Source organism: Leiobunum rupestre, chromosome 11 (assembly GCF_980474605.1).
Source record: "Leiobunum rupestre chromosome 11, qqLeiRupe1.1.hap1, whole genome shotgun sequence".
Taxonomy (NCBI): Eukaryota; Metazoa; Arthropoda; class Arachnida; order Opiliones; family Sclerosomatidae; genus Leiobunum; species Leiobunum rupestre.
The window spans coordinates 19,045,312-19,067,860 of NC_143394.1; the positions used below are offsets into that span (position 1 = coordinate 19,045,312).

Genomic DNA, 22,549 nt, shown 5'->3' on the forward strand with positions numbered 1-22,549 from the left:
ACAGTCGATACTAAATGTAAACATAATTATACAGATTGTTATTTTTAGTTTATATTTAAGACAAATGCCGAAATTTTACTTATTAACCGGTTGTTTAAAAGCATGTTTCATGATCCACTATATTTTGAGTAATCGTTGGAATACACTAGGTGACTGTGCGAATCTGTCAATAGTTGCTTCTACATCCAATTCATCTAACAATTCCTTTTCAATTAAGCAATAATTTTAATACGTCGAAGTTCGAAGGAAAAGAAAGCTTAACACCATCCAAGGCGTCATCTTCTAGGCCCTTCTCTGTAATATTTTTAAAATTTGCTGTGTCCAAGCAAGATAAATCTTTATACAACTTTTTGTGTTGTAAAAAACGTGAATCTAGTGACTGGACAATGCGGTCCATTATTAGGTTAAACACATTTACTCTTAAATCAGCGGGACCCTGCCAAATATAAGACGTAACTTAGTACTGTTCAACTACGTAGTTTCTTTCGTCGGGTACTTGGGCTTAGCCAAACTTTTAAAAATGTGTTAAAAATGGTTAAAATTGTTTTGAAAATGAATCCACGCTGAACCGCCAGCGCCTCGGCACCCCGACGATGTCATTGGAACTTTTTTTATAAATAAAATATTAATTTATTCAGTAAAAATATAATTTAATATTGAAAGTTTTGGAACTTCTATTATATTTTGAAGCTACTATAATGTTGACATATTGTTGAAGGTTTAAGGTGTCCCACTGACCAAATTTATCATGGGGCCCACCTGCCATCGGTACCTTATCTCGACTTACTCGAATTCGTTTTTTAGTGTTTTTCGGAATAGTATTTCATATTTCATTTATATTATAAATATTAAAAAAAGAATCAATATAGTTTCAAAGTTATTGATTGTTTTCATTTTGAAAAAACATGCCGTAAAACTGTTATTAAATTTAAATAAGCTTAATGTTTTTTTTTCAAATAAGTTATTCTTTGAACTAGCGTATTGACGTGGGATCTTTCGGGGCCCGCTGACCCTCGGGGGCCCCTAGGCACGTGCCCAGTGTGCCTAATTCTTAATCCGGCACTGTATTTGACGGCAGAGAGCAGCTCATTCCAGTGGTTAATCACACGTTGAGTGAAAAAGACCCGTCTGGATAAACAGTTGCACCTGATTTTGTACAGGGTTGGCGCTTTTCGACCAGTCCACTCAATTGTAAAGAACTGGTCGGCCTTCAAGTCATGAAACCATGGACAATCTTAAAAGCTTCAATGAGGTCAGTTCGAAGGCGGCGAACAGAAAGGGACAAAAGGCCCAGACGCTTAAGGCGGTCAGGATAAGGGAGGGTATGCAAACCTGGGACAAGTTTCGTGGCTTTCCTCCGCACCCGTTCCAATCTATCAACGTCTTTAACAAGGTGAGGAGACCAAAATGCTCGAGCAATAGTCGAGATGAGGACGGACATAAGCACTAAACAAAATCTTGAACGATTTAGCACTAAAAAAAGAAAAAGAGCGCTTTAATAGAGAAAGGGCTCTCATTCCCCGGGCTGAAGCAGCTTTGCTACAAGTGCCCCCTAACATTCTGCCCGAGGGCATCACCCCCAAATCACGAATGATATTTTGAGATTCTATTAGCCGGCCACCAAGACGATACTGGAAGAGGGGGTTATTCATCCCACAATGCAGAACTAAAGATTTGGGGGAGTTGAAACTCATATACTGTTCGAGCCCACCCAATAATCTAATGCATCAATTGATGTACATGTAAGAGCCACATTAAAACAAGAAGACCACGTTACTTTATAAAAAGAACTATTCCTTCAATTAAGATTTAACGAAAAGGTTGAAACGTTGAAGTAAGTAATTATACTAAATTTAAAATTACTCGTGCATTCGAACTCGTGTCAAAATAAACTGAACTGTTGCCTACGTTATTAGGCAACAGCTGGACTTACTGAAAACATGACCGTAGCGGCGGAACCGGTGGACAAGGGCTCGTGCAATAAGGCAAAAAAAACCATGTACACTGGAAAGAGCATTAAAAGTCATTCTTCAGCGGGGTGGTTTTTTTAAAGACCATGTTTGATTATTTAAAAAACGAGCCTGCTAAAATCCAAATGTTAGGTAACCTAGGTAATAGAGTAATGGCAGTGCGACGTCGCACTACGTCACCCATGCTTTTTCCTATTCATAAAAAATTCGCGCCCCCAATGGCGGCCATGGCCAAAGCTACGGAGTGCTACTACTATATACCAGGAGTAATTAGGGTTATTAGGCATTTGTAGCTTTGGCCAGTGCAAATCGGCATCTGATCCACTTTCCACAGAGGGGGGAGACAAAAAAAACCGAGAATATTTGAATTTAGCCAATCATAGAACACGGAGAAAACAGTCGGTCACTGAGGTAACTAAATTCGCGACCGAAAACTATGGTTACGGCGCCTGTGGATCGCCATTGAAACCTAGATAGGTTGCGGCTAAAGCAGACGCTATTAGTTTTTCCTCATCGTTATTGGTAAATTTTACTTTATAATTAATTATACTTGCATTTTAATATTTTTTTGCATCGTTTTATTATATTTTGACAAGGTTATTTAAAAAAAACGTTCTTATGACTTTTTAACTTGTCTGTAGCAGACGCTATATCATAGGCGCTACCTCGGAGAAGCTAGCGCCGTTACGTCACCTAGACGCGTTTCGGTCGTGAATAACGCTGCACTCGTCTGCGTAGACTTGTACGATCTTGAGAGGAAATCTGCACTGGATTCAGTATCGAACCGAACTTACTCTCTTAAAGCTAGTGGTCCACCTGAGGTTACGTAACCGTATGTAGAACATAAAATAACCGAAAGGGGGCGTCCATTCAGCACCGTAACCAGGATTGGATTTCATGGTGGGCACGCAATGGAAAAAAATAAAAATAAAATAAAAAATTGTACATACAACCATACGGTTCAGGGTGGGCACGGCCCGACCGCCCCCCCCCCCCCTGGTTACGGCCCTGCGTCCATTACTTTTGTTGAAATTCTGCGTCTACGTATTAGCATCAGTGATAATGGACGCGCGCTTTTTTAAACGTAAATAAAACGCGGATAAAACATTATGCGACGTGAAAGTGACGTACCGCTTAAAAATCCCTTAAATTTTGTAAAGACCTTTTTTTTATTCCCGAACCACTTCAGTAAGTTAAGTTATTGGTAGTTCTGAAATATATTTTCTGACTGGTTATTGTCCGTTAGCAGTTTCCTGGACCTTGGAGAAACACAGCAGCGTGTCAGCGACACCTTGGGTTGATTATTAAAGGCGACATCGATTCTTAGTCGTTAAAAACATTATAAACGTTATATTTATTAAATTTGAATGTTAACGGAGAAATTTGTAAACCTGATTAAAATTAAACATTTACGTACTTTATATTTGCTCCAAGCATTCCAAATTAAACGTTTTTGTGTTACAATAAGCGAAAATATTACCGAGAATAAGCCTTAACTCTCGATCGAAACGCCCGCTAGAGCACGGCCAACTTTGATCACGCGCTGTTCGCGCTATATCGGCCAACCCATTCGCCTTATTTTCATGAGCAAGGATTTTCCCGCTAGGTTAATTTTGGCGCTCCAACCTCACCGATTTTTTATATTGGCTTCAATGCAAAACGGGGGTTATTAAAGCGTCTTGTATGCTTAATTTAAAATATCACATATATATTGGCAAGTTTTGAAATATATATATATATATATATATATATATATATATATATATATATATATATATATATATATATATATATATATATATATATTTCAAAACTTGCCTATATATATGTGATATTTATATTATATATTATTTATTATATATATATATATTTCAAAACTTGCCTATATATATGTGATATTTATATTATATATTATTTATTATATATATATATATAATATATATATATGTTAATTTATTAATATTTACAAGATTTGTCCAAGTTAATTGCGTAAAAATGACCATAATACAATTGAAAAAAATACTATTATAAACAAAATATTCCGCTACGGGCGCTCAACTCGTACAGATATATTTGGCTCATAGGTTAACATAGAAACTTTCACCAAAGATAATCTAGACTACGTACCCTAGATTGGAAATGCCACTTTCAGTTCGGTTCAGTTTTAAATCTCATATTCGCGGTCGGTGCTCGCTGACTGGAGGACGAGGCCCGAGGGTTCGAGCAAGTTTGATTTGAAGCGTAAATTTTTAGACCAATCTGGAGGCCACAATTATAAATTGATATACCTTATCAATTAAATTTACAAGGTAATGTAATGTAATTCTTACGTTAAAGGTTGTTTAACTAATTCAGTTAAATAATAAATATGAAACAATGACCGGTGTAACCCTTCAGGTTCATTTTCCCCCGCACACTTAATTTATTTTTTATTTTTCCGTGTTTTATTTACTTTTGCTGTTACATTTTCCCCTCACTCTTAACCCTCTATATTAACAGTTATTGTTAAGTATTCGTACAAAACCCATATATCAAATATCTTAGAATTCAACGCTCTATTTAATGAAAACTAATCACAATGCTAAATATAATTAAAATTAATGATAAACTAAAAACTTAAATAAATTTTTAACGCTACATAAAAATTGAATATAGTTTATAAATCTTATAGTACTCAATGAACCCCCACTATAAAATATAAAATTAAGAGAATTAATTAAACCGGCTACTTAATATAAATTATAAACTAAATCCCTGCCTTCAGCAATACAAAAAATTAGAGCCCTCAAATTATGGAGATAATTGGCGTCTTTTCCCTCGTTTTATTACCGTGGTACAATACTTTCCGAGCCGACCTCATCCAAATTTTTCTCAGAGATTTTCCGAACTAAACCAGTAAGGTCCCCTCAACTCACAGCGATCCCATGGAACCAGTGTCATGATAGCGGGCCTTTAGCCCACTACCACATAACCCGGATCCAACAAAAAACGCACGTTTTCCAAGGCCAGGTCATAGGTCGAAAGTGTGCCGGGACATTTTCGCTTGACAACAAAATAAAGATAACCTCGTGATTTCCTGGCAACTTCTCCCCCACAAACCCCGAGACCCCCGCAATCACGCGGAACCAACCCCAAGGGACCTTTCGTGGGTCAGACAACGTCATACATCCCATGACAGGACACGAGTCTGGGGTGCACCAATGCCCCAAATAAAATGGGAGGTCACCAATTACTTTTCATTTTCAACTCGGCCCTAAAATCCCCGGAACAAAACCAAGAGACAGAGCCTCAAAGAGACATGTGTCAGAATTTATAGCCCAGTGTACCGGTAAGATTTAAACCACACCACCGGAGGTCTATCATCAGAATTCCCTACGCCAGCGTCCACAAGCCCGGACAGGTGACAAAACCAGCATGGGTAGTAGAACCCCACTGCTGATGGTCGCACCCTCGATGCAAGCCGCCCAACCCAGCAGAAGGTGCAGCAATGGTTCGACCAGCTCGCCACTTCGCACACTGCAGTGGGAATGAGAGCGGATGCTCTGGCAACTCCGGCCGACACCCTACCTAGGAAGGTAGAGAGCCTAACCCTTTGGAAAGAGCTCCTAAAGGGGAACGACGAGCACACAGAAGCCCAAGTAACCCGGCACAGCTGGCACCGGGGATCCCGATGGACCCCAAAAGGCCGGGAAACAGGGCCGCCCAAAGAGATAGAACTCTGATTTTGCAAGAACTCGGGATAACTCGATGGAACTGGACAGAAGTCTGATTTCTCATGACTGAATTCGGCCTCTCTGGCAAGAGAAGGACGTTGTCGAAATAAATAGCAAATAATGTGCGATGAAGTCGCGCTTAAATATGAATTAACCCTCGTTGCCACCCTCATGATCGAAACAACCATCACTGACTACCTAGATGACCTACATCCAGGGCATTCCGACCGGAAAAGCATAATCCAAGCAGCTATGAATCTGAGAAGTGTAATGCCCTCAACACCCTCAAATCACCTGTTGATCACTCAATATCTAGCCGTACCGAGAGAGGAAACCCAGATGACCGAGACCGATTCCCTCGTCTAACCAGACGTTTCAGACCAAAACCCGAAGTACCTACGCCGCTTGTAAGATGTTCGTCGTCGTTATCCGGATATCCGTACCGTAATGCGGCTCGTTAGTTATCGTAATTCGGGCATCCGTGCCGTAGGCGAGGCGAATTGACAGTTCGGAACTGTCACCGCGAAACAAGAAGTCCCCCGTCGAGCCCCTCCAAGAAAACGCGTGTGCGTGTGTCTTGCGTAATTCGGAACCCCGTAATCCGGAAGTTCCCGTAACCCGGAATCCCGTAAATCGAAGAGCAGCCACGAATCAAGTGATAAGTAGAAATTTATCATAATCCCCCCCCCCCCCTTGTAGAGTACCTAGGGTCGAAATACGAAATAGCCGGTGAAATCGCAAATAATTATTTTTGGAAAGAAGGCTTAATCCCTCGCAATTGTTCGGGGTTAAAGCAGGTCCCCTCGAGGTTGAGAGCTCATTCCACTTCATGTATTTATACAGTTAGGATTACCTTTTTCGTTCGCTCTGTATCCTCGTTGTTATCATTTTTTTAGTTAATGATTGTCATTGTTTAATTGTAGAACCTTTAATTGTAGTACTTTAATTGTAGTGTTTATTATTAGTGTTAGTGTATCTGTATTTCTGCCCCCTACGTATTTTAAATCTGAGGTTAGGAATACCGGCACAGATCCCATTGAAAACCGTAAGAGATAGTTTCATTAATAAATTTAGGGTAAAAGAGTGAATTTTTATGTTTAAGTTCCCCCTCGTATGTTGAAAAAAGCTAAAAGAACCATAATGGAGATGGTCTAACCATCACTAGAGTGAAGTAAAATTATCCCCTCAGTCCCCCCGAATTTTGTTCATTTTTTGTATTTTAGTGTTTTTATAAAATTAAGTGTTAAATAAAGATTTTGTGATTGATTAAAGAGAAAAGATTTCCATTATGAATTCGAATCTCCTCTTTTTTGGTTATTTTTTTCCCTGTATGTAACCCCCTCTCTCAGATTTAATTCACGTCACGAAAAGTCCACGACTCGCATTGTGTCCTCATTTCCCCCCGCCTTAGTGAATTAATATCTTTGAGCAAGGGCTAGGAATATTTCTGTCCATCAATCGTTTGACAAAAATCCCAAAAAGGTTGCACAGGGATCTTTGTCAGCTTCTATATCGATATAATTTTGAATGAGCAGACAGCTTTCACACATTCTGACCAAAGTTTAAACTACCCAAGAAGCTTATTATATTACTATTTTTAATTGGTTTTCATTAAAACATGCAATAAATTTATTGTTTAGGAAATAAAGGTTATTGTTAAAGACTGTTTCGAAAAATTACCATCTGAATCAACTAAAGGAAAATAAATTAATAAAATTGCGCAAATGGTGTCATTTTATGCTGTAAATGATGGAAACGGGTAAATGCTGCAAGGCGAAGGCAAAAGAGGTAAAGGAGTAGAGAGCAACTGGCGAAGGCAAAAGAGGGAACGGAGTAGAGAGAAACGGGCGAAGGCATAAGAGCGAAGGGAGCAGTGGTGTAGTCGGGCCAGGGCGGGGCAGGGCATCGCCCCGGTGCTTTTTTCAAAGGCAGGGCCCGGCTCCGCCTTGGTTTTTCCATTTTTCCAGGGCGGGCCCTGCCTCTTTTTTCAACTTGCCAGGGCGCGCCTTGCTTCTATTTCGTATATCATTTTTTTGGAATAAAGGGTGTGTGAATTTATGATAAATTTTGCCCGCAGAAAAATACCATAACAATTTCAAATCGTTACCTAGGTACGGCCAGCTTCGATCACGTTAAAAATTGAAGTTGGACGTACATTTATAGATTTAAGATTTAAGATTTATTGGTAAACCCATACAAAGTACAACCCCTTACACAACATTAAACCAAATATATAATAAATAGTATTGGAAAGTATCAAATATAAGTTACAGAATGCAACAATAAAATTATATATATATAACGAATAAACATTTAAATTCCTACAGCAGCCCATTCTATCTCGTTCATCGCTGTATTCCGGGTCGTGCCATTGCCATAGACACGATCAAGCTGTGCCATACGCTTAAGTAGCATGGTCTCAACTCCCTGAAGCCTCAGCGATCTAAAAACTATGCCAGGAAGCATGGACGCCGGCATAAGTAACAGCCGCCCTAGGTATTTCAGCTTATTCGTAGCTTCACGTTCCTCCATGCTGCTCCAACCCATTTCACCTTTAATTGCACCCTTAGCTGCGAAAGGGCCCGCCGAAAGCGCAGCACGGCCAACTTCTCTCTGAGCATATTCAAAGGCTGTGATTGAGACCCGGGAATACGGTAGAACATCGTTGGCATACGTGATGGTGGGTACCGCCACAGCTTTCCACAAAGTCCTAGATACACTGTATTTGTTATATGATCCATCCGCCATATTCTTGACCGCCCACCGTAGACGAGTAGCTTTAGCTACAAGGTTGCGCTCATGATTTTCCATATAGTTAGGCTTGGAACAGAATAGGACACCAAGATAGCTTTACTCTTCCACCACTTCCAAAGAGGCGTTTTGCAACGCAAAGGGGACCGGGCTAGCTTCCTTTGACGTACCAAACATCAAAACTTTTGATTTCTCTGGGCTAAACCTTAAAGCCTGGGAATCAGCATAAGCAGAACATCTATCCAACAGCTCCTGTAAATCCACCACAGAATGTGCCAAAAGAAGAATGTCATATGCAAACAGTAAGCAAGGGATCGACACTTTGCCAACAGAGGCACTTTTATCCTTCTCCACCTTTTCGATCTTAGCGCCAACTCCCGACTCGTACAAATTCACCGCAAGGCCATTGATATAAGAAATAAACAGTAAGGGGGACAGTGGACTTCCCTGACGCAAACCTACACCACACCTCAACGCCTCAGTAGTAACACCTTGGGCTGTGTATATATACGAGCTATCAGCGTACAGTTTTTGAATATGGCGAACGACACTCGGGACAAAGCCGAAGTCACGGAACGTTTTCCACAACTTATAATGATTGACACTGTCGTACGCCTTGTGAAGGTCAAGAAACGCAGAATATATAGAGAGCCCCTGCTTCTGATAGAGTTCAACCAGCTGAGAAAGCACAAAAATATTGTCCGAATACCATACTGAGCTTCATCGAGCAAGCCGTTTAATTCCATATACCGGCTAATGCGTTTTTTCCAAAGTATGGAATACACTTTGTCGAAGACCGACGTTACTGCTATAGAACGATAGGAACTGAGTTCATCCTCAGCCTTTCCCTTTCCTTTGAAAACCATAGTAACACGTGACTCTTTCCAGCTATCCGGAATATCATCTTGATGCATAATTTCGTTAAACAGAAACAAAATACAATCCTTTGCCGGTACAGCCAACCTCGATTTCGCGCGTAATCGAAGTTGGCTGTACCCAGGTAGCGCCCCGGTTCTTTTTATTTTAGGACTACACCACTGGAAGGGAGTAGAGAGAAATGGGCAAAGGCAAAAGAGGGAACGGAGTAGAGAGAAACTGGCGAAGGGAAAGGAGTAGAGAGAAACGGGCGAAGGGAAAAGAGGGAAAGGCGTAGAGAGAAACGGGCGAAGGCAAAAGAGGGAAAGTAGTAGAGAGAAACGGGCGAAGGGAAAAGAGGGAAAGGAGTAGAGAGAAACGGGCGAAGGGAAAAGAGGGAAAGGCGTAAAGAGAAACGGTTGAAGGGAAAAGAGGGAAAGGAGTAGAGAGAAACGGGCGAAGGGAAAAGAGGGAAAGGAGTAGAGAGAAACGGGCGAAGGGAAAAGAGGGAAAGGAGTAGAGAGAAAAGGTTGAAGGGAAAAGAGGGAAAGGCGTAGAGAGAAACGGGTGAAGGGAAAAGAGGGAAAGGAGTAGAGAGAAACGGGCGAAGGGAAAAGATGGAACGGAGTAGAGAGAAACGGACGAAGTCAAAAGAGGGAAAGGAGTAGAGAGAAACTAGCAGACAAAAGGGGGAACGGAGTAGAGAGAAATGGGCGAAGGGAAAAGAGGGAAAGGAGTAGAGAGAAACGGGTGAAGGCAAAAGATGGAACGGAGTAGAGAGAAACGGACGAAGTCAAAAGAGGGAAAGGAGTAGAGAGAAACTAGCAGACAAAAGGAGGAACGGAGTAGAGAGAAATGGGCGAAGGGAAAAGAGGGAAAGGAGTAGAGAGAAATGGGCGAAGGCAAAAGAGGGAAAGGAGTAGAGAGAAACGGGCGTGAGGGGAGAGACCTCCATGTACTGCTTTAAGAACCCCCACGAGAGTGCTCGGAAGATTGCGCTTCCGGAGTGCTGAAACCAGCGCTGGGCGACACCCAGTGTGATAGGGGCAGGTGAATAAGACGTGGTACACATCATCGATAGCTCCGCAGTGAGTGCAAGCGGCCGTCACACTGAGGTTGAACCGGTGTAGGGTCGCCTTAGTGGGAAGGCGACCACAACCTAGTCGCGAGAGAAGAGTATCGTCCTTGCGCGAGAGTTTCAAATGAAGTATAGCGCTAGAGCCGGGAAAAGGTTTTGCCTCACGAAGAGGGCGCACTAGCCTACTGGTCTGCCAGTCCGTACTCCATTCAGCTGAGAGAGCCCGACGACACGCACTCTTTATTTCTACAAGAGTAGACGGGAGGAGGAAGTCCACTCTAGAAGGGCGCTCGTTTCCTGGAACTGCCACGTGTGCTGAACACCGGAGTAGAGAAACCGGATACGGGTACTTATCGCAAAGCTCCTGGATACAGATGGCCACCGGATCCATCAACCGACTTACAGTCTGTGAGTGTGCTTTTAGAGTCGGAACAGACAACTACCGGCGAACGCGGATGTGTGGACACGTAGGAGAGAGCCATCTGGATGGCAAATAGCTCAACCCGATTAATAGGATGACCGGAGTCCACTAAATTAACCGCACCAACGTTGAGGGAGGAAATTGCGAAAGCAGAACCCGCGACCCCTGAATCGGAGGAAGCCGAACCGTCCGTGTAGAAAACCGTTGCGTCCTTCGCGTGAGGTTCGAGAGTTGCGAAAAACAGTTGCCGTAACTGTTCAGAGTTATTGTCATCCTTAGGTCTGGTGAGCCAGCGCGAGATGATGGTCGCCGACGGAGGGTTCCATGGTATGGTCGCCGCAGTGACGAGGTGTCGACTAGTAACGTGGAAAAGCCAATCAAGATTGCAGGCCGGAGCCAGGCACCAAGCTCCAAGTAGAAAAGGCAGCCTGTTCTTTGGGAAGCGATGCTCCAAAATCTCCAAGGAAGCAAGGTCCCGGCGCAGGAGAGTGCCCTAGAAGTCCGGAATGTCCACCGCCCCACATGGAGCAAGGGTTATTAGATCCATATAGTATCTCCTGTTGCTTAAGGGCGGAATGGCTGCTTCGGCCTCCATTAAACTGATAGGAGGAGACGGTGGAGTCCCGAGGATGACTCGAAGGGCCGCATTTTGAACACTATCTAGTTTCTTGAGGGCACAAGCGGGCGCCGACGCGTAAAGAGGACTAGAGTAATCCAGTCTGGAGCGTACCAGGTGTGTATACAGAAGCCGCAAAACCTTACGACCTGCACCCCACTGGGTACCCGAAACCGCTCGCAGGAGGTTTAGTCTTTTCATCGAAGAGGAGGAAAGGTCCTCGATATGGGGAATCCAAGAGAGACGGTCATCGAAAAGACCACCTATGTACCTGTAGGTGGACACCTTAGTGAGTGGCTGATGGCCCAGTGTGAGAGTGAGAGCCGCCAGAAAGTCGGTGTCGTGAGAGAAGGTCATAAAATTTCACTTGAGAGGTTGAAAGTTTAGTCCCCAGTTTGCGCCGTAGTCGGTGATCCTGTCAAGAGCGACTTGCATAGTCCTGAAAAGAATCCCCCAGTCAAAGCCGCTGATCCAGACGGCGGTGCCACATGTTAAATGCATTAGAACCAGACATGGAACATGGGTCGCGCACCGTCATTATGGTTTTTTTATTGTTCTATGTACAAATCAAGACGTGGCGCAAAATGCGTGTCAAGAGCATCCTGAATTGTTGCAAGGCGTTCCCATTACCGTCAAAAAGATAGCCTGATGTACGTCATCGGGCTGGGAGGTTAACTCAGAAGCTTTGACATAATTATCCCATTGCGCCCGCGCCGTAAATAATTTCCAGTTGGCATAAACATTATCTTCCAACGACAGAGCCGTAGACGGTGGTATATGAGTCAAAGGAAGGCATAACCACAGGAGGGGGAGCCATCATAGTTGAACAAGAATATAAGGCTTAAACACGCGAGTAGCGGTCTACCGAAAAACACAGCTTAAGCCTTGGCGAGTGGAGAGCAGTCTATACTGACTATTTAAGTATTTAAAGACGTAAAATCCGCGAAAAAGGACACAGTACGAGCAAAATATCACTTAGCAGAGCCGCAGGAACACTTCTGACATCATGTTTTGTTATTGTTCCATTTACAAATCAAGACGCATGTAATCATAAACAACTGCATTTATTCGAAATAAATTACTCATACAGAAAAGGAATTTCCCGGGTTTTTTAATGTTTGGGTTGGACTTTTAGGAAATCCTTTCATTGGTCCAGTGTTCTTGGCTCAAAATCTCAACGGCCAGAACTATTTGCGTTTTTTACAGAACGAGCTTGCAGATGCCATCGAAGACTTTCCTTTGGCTGAAAGACGCCAAATTTGGTGTCAGCAAGGTGGCGCCCTACCACATCATCACAGAGAGGTGACTGAATACCTAAACAACGAGTTTCCTCCCAGATAGATCGGAAGAAATGGCCCAGTTCTTTGGCCGGAAAGGTCTCCTGATCTGAAACCGATAGACTTTTTTTCTGTGGGGATTTATCAAAAAAGGATTTACGCAACTCCTATGAAACGAGAGCCGAACTTCGCCGGAGAATTGAAATTGCTTGTCAAGAATTAACACCAAAAATGATAGAGCGTGCATTGATGATATGATTGCCCGATCTGAAGTTTGCGTTGCAGCCGATGAGTGTATCCACACAAAAACCATTCGGTTAAAAATTGCAAGGTCCTTTAAACAAAAACGTCACGTCCTATATTACTCTAGGCCATAAAAGTAGTGAAATCAAATAACGGGCAAGATCTGTAATTATATTCCCATAAACATCATAAACTGGACTTATTTATCGACAAGTAATATGCTAGACCTTGCGCGTCCTAAGTGTTTTACTGAGTTAAAATCCTTTGTACAACAGTACAACCATTTCTTAGCTTAGCTGTAACGATTCTAATGATACAATATCAGTTAGATAATTAAAGAAAAAGGTCAATATAAGATAAAACGTTTTCTTAAGAATGTATAAAGAGTGAACAAATCATAAAATTTACAACATAGCGGACGAAAGGCAAGCATAAATATCAAGAATTAGTTCCTAAAAACGATGTAGATGGCAGCATTACCTAATCACGGGACCATTTCAACCTCCCGACTTTAAAGTTTTCTTTCATTCTCGCAAAATAAAAACACTCGATAAAATTACTGAAACTGTCCGTACTAGTGGTACTCGAACATTTCTGTACATTATCGATAAGTGGCGGCAGGCCCGGACTGGCCATAGGGCAGATCGGGCAAATTCCCGATGGGCCGGTCTGGGCAAATTCTTGGTGGGCCGATCTGGGCAAATTCTTGGTGGGCCGATCTGGGCCGTCTAGCCAGCGTCTAGTAGGGGCCGGCGTCTCTACAATGCCCGAGCCGATTTTAGGTGCCAGTCCGAGCCTGAGTGGCGGTGCGACTACTGAAACTGGCAAATTACTGAAAGCAGACAAGTTGTTGACTGCAGTGACGTAATTACTGCAGTCAACAACTTGTCTGCTTTATTTAATTATGGTTTTAAGGTAAAAGAGTAAATTTAAACAGAGAAGATAATATATTTCGATCTAAACAATATATTTGATACAATGCGATTCTAATATTAGCCATTCTCTTTGAAATGTTTTATGGTTGTACAAAGGATTTTAACTCAGTAAAACACTTAGGACGCGCAAGGTCTAGCATATTACTTCAGAGCACATCACTTGTCGATAAATAAGTCCACTTTATGACGTTTATGGGAATATAATTACAGATCTTTCCCGTTATTTTATTTCACTACTTTTATGGCCTAGAGTAATATAGGACGTGACGTTTTTGTTTTAAGGACCTTGCAATTTTTAACCGAATGGTTTTTGGGTGGATTTTACGCCTTTTTGTTTATAACAAGAGAAGTGAAGTTATTATAAAACCTTTAATCGTAAAAAAGCGGAAATAATGTTTATAATCAAAATTGGAAAGTGAACTTTTACCTATTTGGAATATTGAGAACTGCCGCGCTCCTTCGCCAACATTGTGTACGTTTAGATATTGTTTACTTTAATTTTTTGAAAACGTGACGTCATTATGCTCTTTAATTAATTTTTCAATGTTAATAAATAGGCTTGTGCGATTGTTATTAAACTTTACACGTTTTGTACTGTGTTTATTACTCATTGGCATGGTTTACCGCATTCTGGAGGCACACTGGCCACCCTGACACTGGCGAGACACTTCGAACTCACTGCACCTCTTTCACTTAGAAACAACCTATAAATAAGTAGCATTCGAATGTATAATCTATTTCTGTAATCATATTCCCATAAACGTCATAAACTGGACTTATTTATCGACAAGCCCTTTGGCGGACAACCACCACCCTGACACTCGCAAGACTATTGTTGTCGAACTCAGCGCCCCTTTTTTCCTACAATCCACCTATAAATATGTTGCATACATAATTTTCAAGTATATCCGTTATAGCGGGCATTTTAACCTTTAAGACTATTTTTTCGAACACAGCGCCATGTGTTCACCTAGAATCAACCCTCAAACCTTTTGCATTAATTTTGTTTAATCGCTGGTCGCTCCGGTTTAGTACTTCTTATGTGTTTATTACTCCATGGTTTCGTTACCGACTCGCTAAACTGTACATTTGTCGTCTTAGCTCAAGAACTATACCAGATATGAACTTCTCCTTTGGAAGGACACAATGGGAGCTTAATTTGAGACTGTATACCAAATTGCATTTAAATCGGTTCAGTAGTTTTCAAACGATACATCACTTGTTTTGACACGACCTATAGGTTTCGAGATACGAGGGGGTAAAATCGGCTTCATTCTGACTCGAGATAATATAGCAAGTGCTCGTGTAGGTGCTCTACTCTATACCCGGACCTTGCATAGGGACTACCGTCCCTTTTGATAAATGAAACGACTTTGTAAACAATTATTTATCGTGCTTGAAATAAATGATTGTATTTAATAAAACCCTAATACTGTTTTGAAACGACTTTGTAAACAATTATTTATCGTGCTTGAAATAAATGATTGTATTTAATAAAACCCTAATACTGTTTTGGAACGTGCAAACTATTCTGCGTGTGGGGCATTTACATTTTATTAAAACTAGTACAGGTATTCCTTAGTTGGAGGTTTCCGTCGATTCCCATCATGCGTGAATCTCTTTCCCGGGTCAAACGAGTTTATTTTGGCTTGCCCAACTTGTCAGTTTTCAAGTCCCTTTTTTCAGTTAAAAATAGGTCTTTTCCCATCGAACCAAAGGTATTCGTTCGGTTCAGATGATGTCCAATCCTCAATGGACAAAATTGAACTAGCATCTATTGGGGATAAAATATTTTTTTCTAACAACTGTGAAATTTCTTAGAAAACGATGAAATTTCCCCAATCATAAAAATTTCAAATTTCTACCTTAAGTAGTTTTTGTAAAAAATCCGAACAAAAAAAACCCCCAGTATAATCAGTAACTTGCACGTGACCCACTTCCTGCCGGAACTCAGAAAACAATTTGCTCCATATTTACCGCGGTAATAATACTATACCGTACTACAGCAACCGGTGAAGGCGATATTTCGTATCGGAAGTGGGTAATCGCTTATTTACAAAACGGGCAATCGGAAAGCTTTCTGCTTTCGAACCCAACTTAGCCCTGTTTCGAGAAATTTCTAGTAATTAACTCAATTTTATTATAGTTACGAGCTATATGAATTTCGCGATATTAAGAGATTAAGAATAGTACCTTGTTTTTAGAATCTAACGGGTGGGGAATTCATACCTTTATTAGTACACTAGCTGAAGGCAGCTGGTTTCGAAATATTTTATTCCTAAATGGAATAAGGCCAATCATATACGTTAAAAACAGTCTCACATAAAACGATGACAAACAGATCTACAAATAACAAGAAAGAAATATATTGTGAATGAATTTCCATGGGAAAAATAATGATGTTTGCTGTAATGAAAATGAAAAATGTCTGGCAGTTGCTCCTTCCTGAAGTGCATGAAAGACCCTTTTAAGGGCTCCCTAACTTGATGGTTAGAATTTTATCATACAGATAAATGCAAACAATATTGTTACTTATGATTATACGTTAAACACACTATTCTCAGCTTTGTTTAGTGTCGTACTTATGGATATTGTAATTTATTATTGTACGTTAAACACCGCACTCACAGCTTAATTTAGTTTCGTATACTTAATGATATTGTTACTTTTGATTGCACGCTACACAGCTTCATTAGGTGACGTACTTATCGATATTATTACTTTCGGTTGTACGTTACACCGCTTCATTTAGTGTTAAGTAGCGTATTTATGGACGTTGTTACTTATGATTGTACGCTATACAGCTTAATTTAGTGTCATACTTGTGGATATTGATACTTATGAGCTAGGAGCAACAAACACAAGGAGAACGCACTGCTGTGTACAAATTTCATTGGACAAGCCTTTACGCTGAACATTTTACGGGCAGGGGGCGACAATTTCAAAATTTTCCCCTTTCCGACGGCAGCAGGCGCTAATGCGTCTAACCAATGAAAACTGTACACAAGAAAGTGCACGACGTTTGACGGGTGGCGTTCTCCTAGTGTGTTTGTTCCTCCGGCGGAGGTACACGCTTCATTTAAATGACCTAGATGGATGTTTCTCTATTATTTCTACAACTTAATAACGGAAGCGTACCAATAGCACATAAGCTCTAAAGCCTATACGCCTTAAAAGGAATATAACTTATATTCTGACACCCTGTCCAAAGGCTTCCAATATTGGCTATACTCCCTTCTATGCTTTTCAAATTTTCTGGGTTGCTTAGAGTTTTGTCTAAGTTAGCGTATAATCAGAACTTTTGATAAGAATTGTAGTTTGCGAAATAAATTGAGAATTTTTCTATTAACGTAATTAGTATATCAAGTTTATTTTAATTTCGGATATTCAAAGCCACAATTAAAGCGGTAATTGTTTGAATGCTTTATTTAAATGTAGCTAAAACTTAACAATATTTCTCATTTTAAACCCCACAAAAAAATAATCCCAACTTTCATTCTAAATTATTATTTTAAAACGAATAAAAACGCACCAGTTATCCGACTACAAATGCTCTAAGACCGGAACAGCTTGGGCGGTTAAGGTGGGGCAGTGCATTTGAGGCAAACTTCTGTAGCGTGACATACTTCGAATCAAGTTGTAGAAGGCGTCTCCCGGACACGAGGTGCATGCCAGATCCCGATGAGCGTGAATTCTATAAGACTTCAACAAATCCTGCAACACCAAATGTCGTTAGACATTTTCATACTTAACGTTATAAGTCTATAATGTAGTTCCACAAGTGTGGCCATGAAATTTATTCATTTCTACCATAAATTTTTAATTATCATTAACAAAGGTGTGTAATATTAGAATCTGCGGTTATTTTATAATTTTGGTTCAGTCTGTAATATGCGAATTACAGGGGCGTATAAACCATTAGGCAAAGTAGGCACGTGCCTAGGGCGCCATTTTTCTAGGGGCGCCAAAACTCTGATAAAGACCCACGGTCCATGTACTTGGCTTGCCCCTACTCAAAATAACGCCGAAAAGGTTTGGGGAAACTAAAATATATTTATTTATTATAAACCGATACGCCTCTCCTTAGCTGACCAATGAAAAGGGGCGCCAAAATTTTTTGTGCCCCTGGCGAATTAACATTTTACGAAATAAAATATGCCACCGTGACAAGGTTGTATTGGCTTATAGCTCTTAGTAATATATTTCCTAAACAGACATACTTATGTATCTATATTATAGACTTATGGTTATATTATTAAAAAAAGTCATATGAATATGAAAAATGGGTTTTACCCTATCATCTCCGAATTTGATCAGCCGGTTAAAGGCGGCTATTTGCGCGTCATTGGGACGGTAAATCGAGAAATCGCCAATAAAAGCCACCGAAATGGATTCTTCGCCCATAACTGGTCTGTAGTGCCCGTAGCTCTGCCATCCCAGACCCTCGTAGATTCTACCATCTCCCCCGATCATGAAATTATAGCCAATATCCGGACGCCCTGAAAAATCAATATGTCTTCATTACTATCTGTTCTTCTCGTTTACAGGAGTTCGTCAAGATAAGATAATACAATTGTCGTTTAATCGTAGACGAATCAGCGTTACCAGGTCCTGGAAATTGAATTATCGTACCAAGGCCAAAAAATTATCGATTTCAGAAAACCAATTATCCTGAAAATTGGCTCTAAATTCGATATTTGTTCGTCTGACGTCAAGTAAATTGTAGCTTACAAAGCGATATTGGTTAAAATTTAAATAAAGCTAAATATCATTAAAAATCCATTATTAATCATGGCGCTACCTATCGTGCAAAGGTAAAACTACACTGTTAAAAATAAAGGTTTATAAAACGACCAAAATTGGGCTTTTAATTTTTTTCAAACCAGTTGGTTACTAAAAACGGTTTAATCAATTAGTTTAGACCCATTTTACTCTTTCATGTTGAATACAATATCTTTTGGGGTATTGAAAGGGAACGAGCCCTAAGAATAAACCTTTTCCAGTCCTGGTGGTAAAGGTATAAAAAATTATGTTATAACATTTAGCCCTTTTGAACACCCATTTAATTCCCTTAAACGAAGAAAAAATGATATGGACCAATTTCGAGACTAGTATTTGAATACTACGTTATTTCTTTTTTTAATATTTTCTTTAAAATAACACAATGCGAAGATATTCCAATCACCAAGAATATTTAACTAAGGTTAAGTCTTTAAACATTTGATAACAGATTTTAAATATAGGGGATATTGATTAAGGCGTCAAACTATGATAACCCAAATATCGGCGCCTAAGCATTCTTGCTATGTGTATATCAAAAACTAAAACAACTACAGGGACGTCCATTCGGTTATTCCCCCCCGAGCGAAAGCCAGCCTAATCTGACCGTGTTAATGGTTAATGTTAAGTCGTATTGAATAATAAAAAAATTAAACAAGGGCCTATAAAGGATTGGAAATAAAGTTAAAAAGGATTAACTTCTTACTGTTTCTGAAGTAAAATGGATAAAAGAGTGTAAAATAAGTACTTAAACACTCCACAAAAGGGCCGGATTTTGAGGAGCAGAAGGTTTCAATATGTTTTATGATAAACCCTGAATGGTCTTAAATATTGGAAAAAGTTTTAACCATTTTAGAGGTCTAAAATAAAACCTTTATTTTTAACAGTGTAAATGCGAGCGGGAACACTTGTGGCTGGCAATGAAAATTAAGATAAATATTAAAAATATAATCAATTCTGAACTACTATTACCAAAAATAAATGAACCGAAGTTATCAGACTTGCTATATACTCCCCATGTTGGAGGCATTTTCCTTATATATGAAGTTACATTTTGACCTCGAATTTGAAATTTTGCGCGCTCCTAGGCCGAAAAAGAAACGATTTTGTTTTTATGAAACAATTTTTTATGCATAGAAATAGCTATACCCACAATTCCCAAGTGCAATTTATCGCGTCAAAAGACGGGGATGGAAATTAGCTTTTATTTGACTCGATTTTCTCATCATTTTCGTAAGGAAAACGCCATCCGATTCTGAGCGCTATTTCGATAACTTCGGCCCTCTAAACGTTTTATTAATTTATGACCGTATCAATTTTACGAATATTGAATGTTGCTAATTTAATTTAAATTTAGTTTGTTTCATTTGAAATGGATGTCACCACTGAGCCCATTTTTCGAACCTACCTTCAACACTTAAACGCTGGTTCTGCATATGTTGGAGGATAGCAGTGCAGGCACCCATTTCGTAGCAATCGGCCGTCTCTGTATGATGGATGATGATTCTGGAGATTGGGTTTTGATAGTAGTAGTTGTGTCCGTACGGGCTGCGGTAACCCCAACCACCTCCGCCTACCATCATGTTCATCATCAACATATCTTCAACAGATAAACCATGGTTACGCGAAAAACAGACCACAAAGGTTATACATTCAGGAATCTGTTTGTGTAGAGGTCTGCCGTATAACGAATTTCAAACCTCTAGTCACAAGCGTCTCTTGCGCCATCTATCGACTGCTGCTATTATTAAAGGGGAATTGTCACCAAAACCAAAATTTACGAGGTGTTTTTACAGAATGATAGAAAATATATCAATGATTATGTCCCTGAAATTTTATAGTTATTGAAAAAGTATTTAAAAAGTTACGCTACTTTTTCCGCAACCTACATCAAACGGCTCCAAAAATTTCAGAAATCGCGGTTGAGCCCTAACGGCGGCGTGTAAGGTATTTTAAAAACCCGATAAACTACAATCTACGAATATAACTTAAAAAGCCAAGGAGAATGTCGTAGCAGACGACAGTTCCGACCGAAAAACGATAAAACCGGGGAAAATAATATTTCGTTCACGAGATGGCGCTGCAAGTAGGTTCAACCAAGCGATTCTGAGATAATCGAGTCGGGGGGTATAAAACACGAAATTTGGTTCTTAATAATAAATCAAATACTGGAAATATTACCATGAAATTTTTTGTATAACCATTTTCGGACGTCCTCTATCCATTTAAATGGTTTTTAACCGATTTTAGGGTGGTGACAATTTCCCTTTAATTATAAAGGCTTCACACCCCAATATATTGAACTTTAACATTACTTATATTATATTATGTATTTTAAATAATAGAATATTATGGAAAATATTTAAGGAGGCAAAATAATTATATTGGTACTATCATAAGTGTAAAATATTGTTATATAAGTGTGACACGTCCTATTCTTCACATGCAAAAGTTTCACTGAGAACTATTCACGAGACAGACTGCATTACGGGCTTCGTCACCGTTTTGCGTCCGCTTGCTAAGGCGTCACACGTAACCTTTGACAGCGCCTCGCTAGGGGGAGATTTTCTTCTTGTTATGACGTCACTCCGTTACTAGCTCTCAGTCAAATATTCCCCAAAGTGACAAACGTATTGAACAATATTATAGACTTATGGTACTATAAAATAATTGGATTTCTATCAGTTCTTTTAGGTATAGATGGCGCAAATCAGCAGATGGAGTTTTTTTGACGGCTTGAAACTTACAACGAGTGTGCTCTGACCTCTCTATAAAAAGATCCTGACATATAGATGGTTGTTCTTACTCGACATAAGTCCGTCTCCACCGAGCTTAAACGGCTTCTTAATTTTCTTGATGGCCTTATGCGCCACATATCCACCGACAACGGCGCCAATGGCTGTCTTTGGGTTATGCTTAACCATGTCGATGGCTTTTTTGATTGGACCCTTACTTTTGGATTTGCCATATTTTTTACCATTGACCAAATCTGTAAAAAATACGTAGCCTACGTTATTTCATAGAAGGTTGGGCATATGCCTTTTAAATAGGGTAAAAGGAGGTGTTCAACTCCTATTTGTAATAAAAATGAAAACTATAGAAATTTGGATTTAGCACTAAGCTCGACGGAAGTTAAACCAAAATTTATCGGATTGTATGACAGTACTGTTTAATTAAAAAAAACGAAGATTATAAATTTTGACTAAGCACTCAGCTCGCTTTGAAAATAAGTTAAGAATTCGAAATATTAAATAGCAGAAAGGTTTCATTTAACGCTATGGCATATAGAAATTTTTGCTAAGCAATCAGCTCAACTTTAAAATAATAAAATGAAATATTTGATGGCAGTACTGTTTAGAAAACCAAGACCACAAAAAAATGGGTAGTTTATTTAAAGTATCAAAATGTGAACACCAGGTGTTAATGAATTAGACCGCTGTAAAAAAAGAATAGAAATATTTACCCAAAACAAAGAAGAGTGAGATTATAGCCACGAGTAGCACGGGTGAAAACTTCATAGCGACTTCTCAACACCAACTAAAATGGTGCACTGTTTTGCTATAATCGTTTTTGGAAGCCCCTCAAAAACGATTCTTAAATTTTGTGGATCAAAATATGACGAGAAGCTCGACCTTGACTAGGCTTAAGTATCCCGTTGTCTTCTGTATGGTGCGCGCCTAAATGGACGGTTAGACCTTCCGAGGCGGTAATTTTCGTATCTTAAACACGTGACTAGAGCAATTTTAAAACGGCCTTTTGCGGGGGACATTGTAGTTTGAGAAGTGTAGAAGTGTCCCAAGCTGAGAAAGACAGATGTTATTGCCGTTAAGGTACCGGATATCTTAATTGAAAATGTACGGAAAGTATTTTCTCTTTTGAAGAACGAACGATGCTGCTTTTGTTACAATGAG

General features: G+C 39.9%; 1 protein-coding gene across 1 annotated transcript; it reads right to left on the reverse strand.

Annotated features, from left to right (window-relative positions):
* Positions 1-17,215: 17,215 nt before the first annotated feature.
* Positions 17,216-22,202, reverse strand: LOC149921934 (peptidoglycan-recognition protein 1-like). Its single transcript, XM_090163653.1, has 5 exons — positions 22,102-22,202; positions 21,445-21,627; positions 20,047-20,238; positions 18,153-18,358; positions 17,216-17,573 (listed from the first exon to the last, which is right to left on the reverse strand). Exons 1-5 carry the CDS (start codon positions 22,154-22,156, stop codon positions 17,403-17,405), a joined length of 807 nt encoding a protein of 268 aa, XP_090019779.1. The 5' UTR covers positions 22,157-22,202; the 3' UTR covers positions 17,216-17,402.
* Positions 22,203-22,549: the final 347 nt, after the last annotated feature.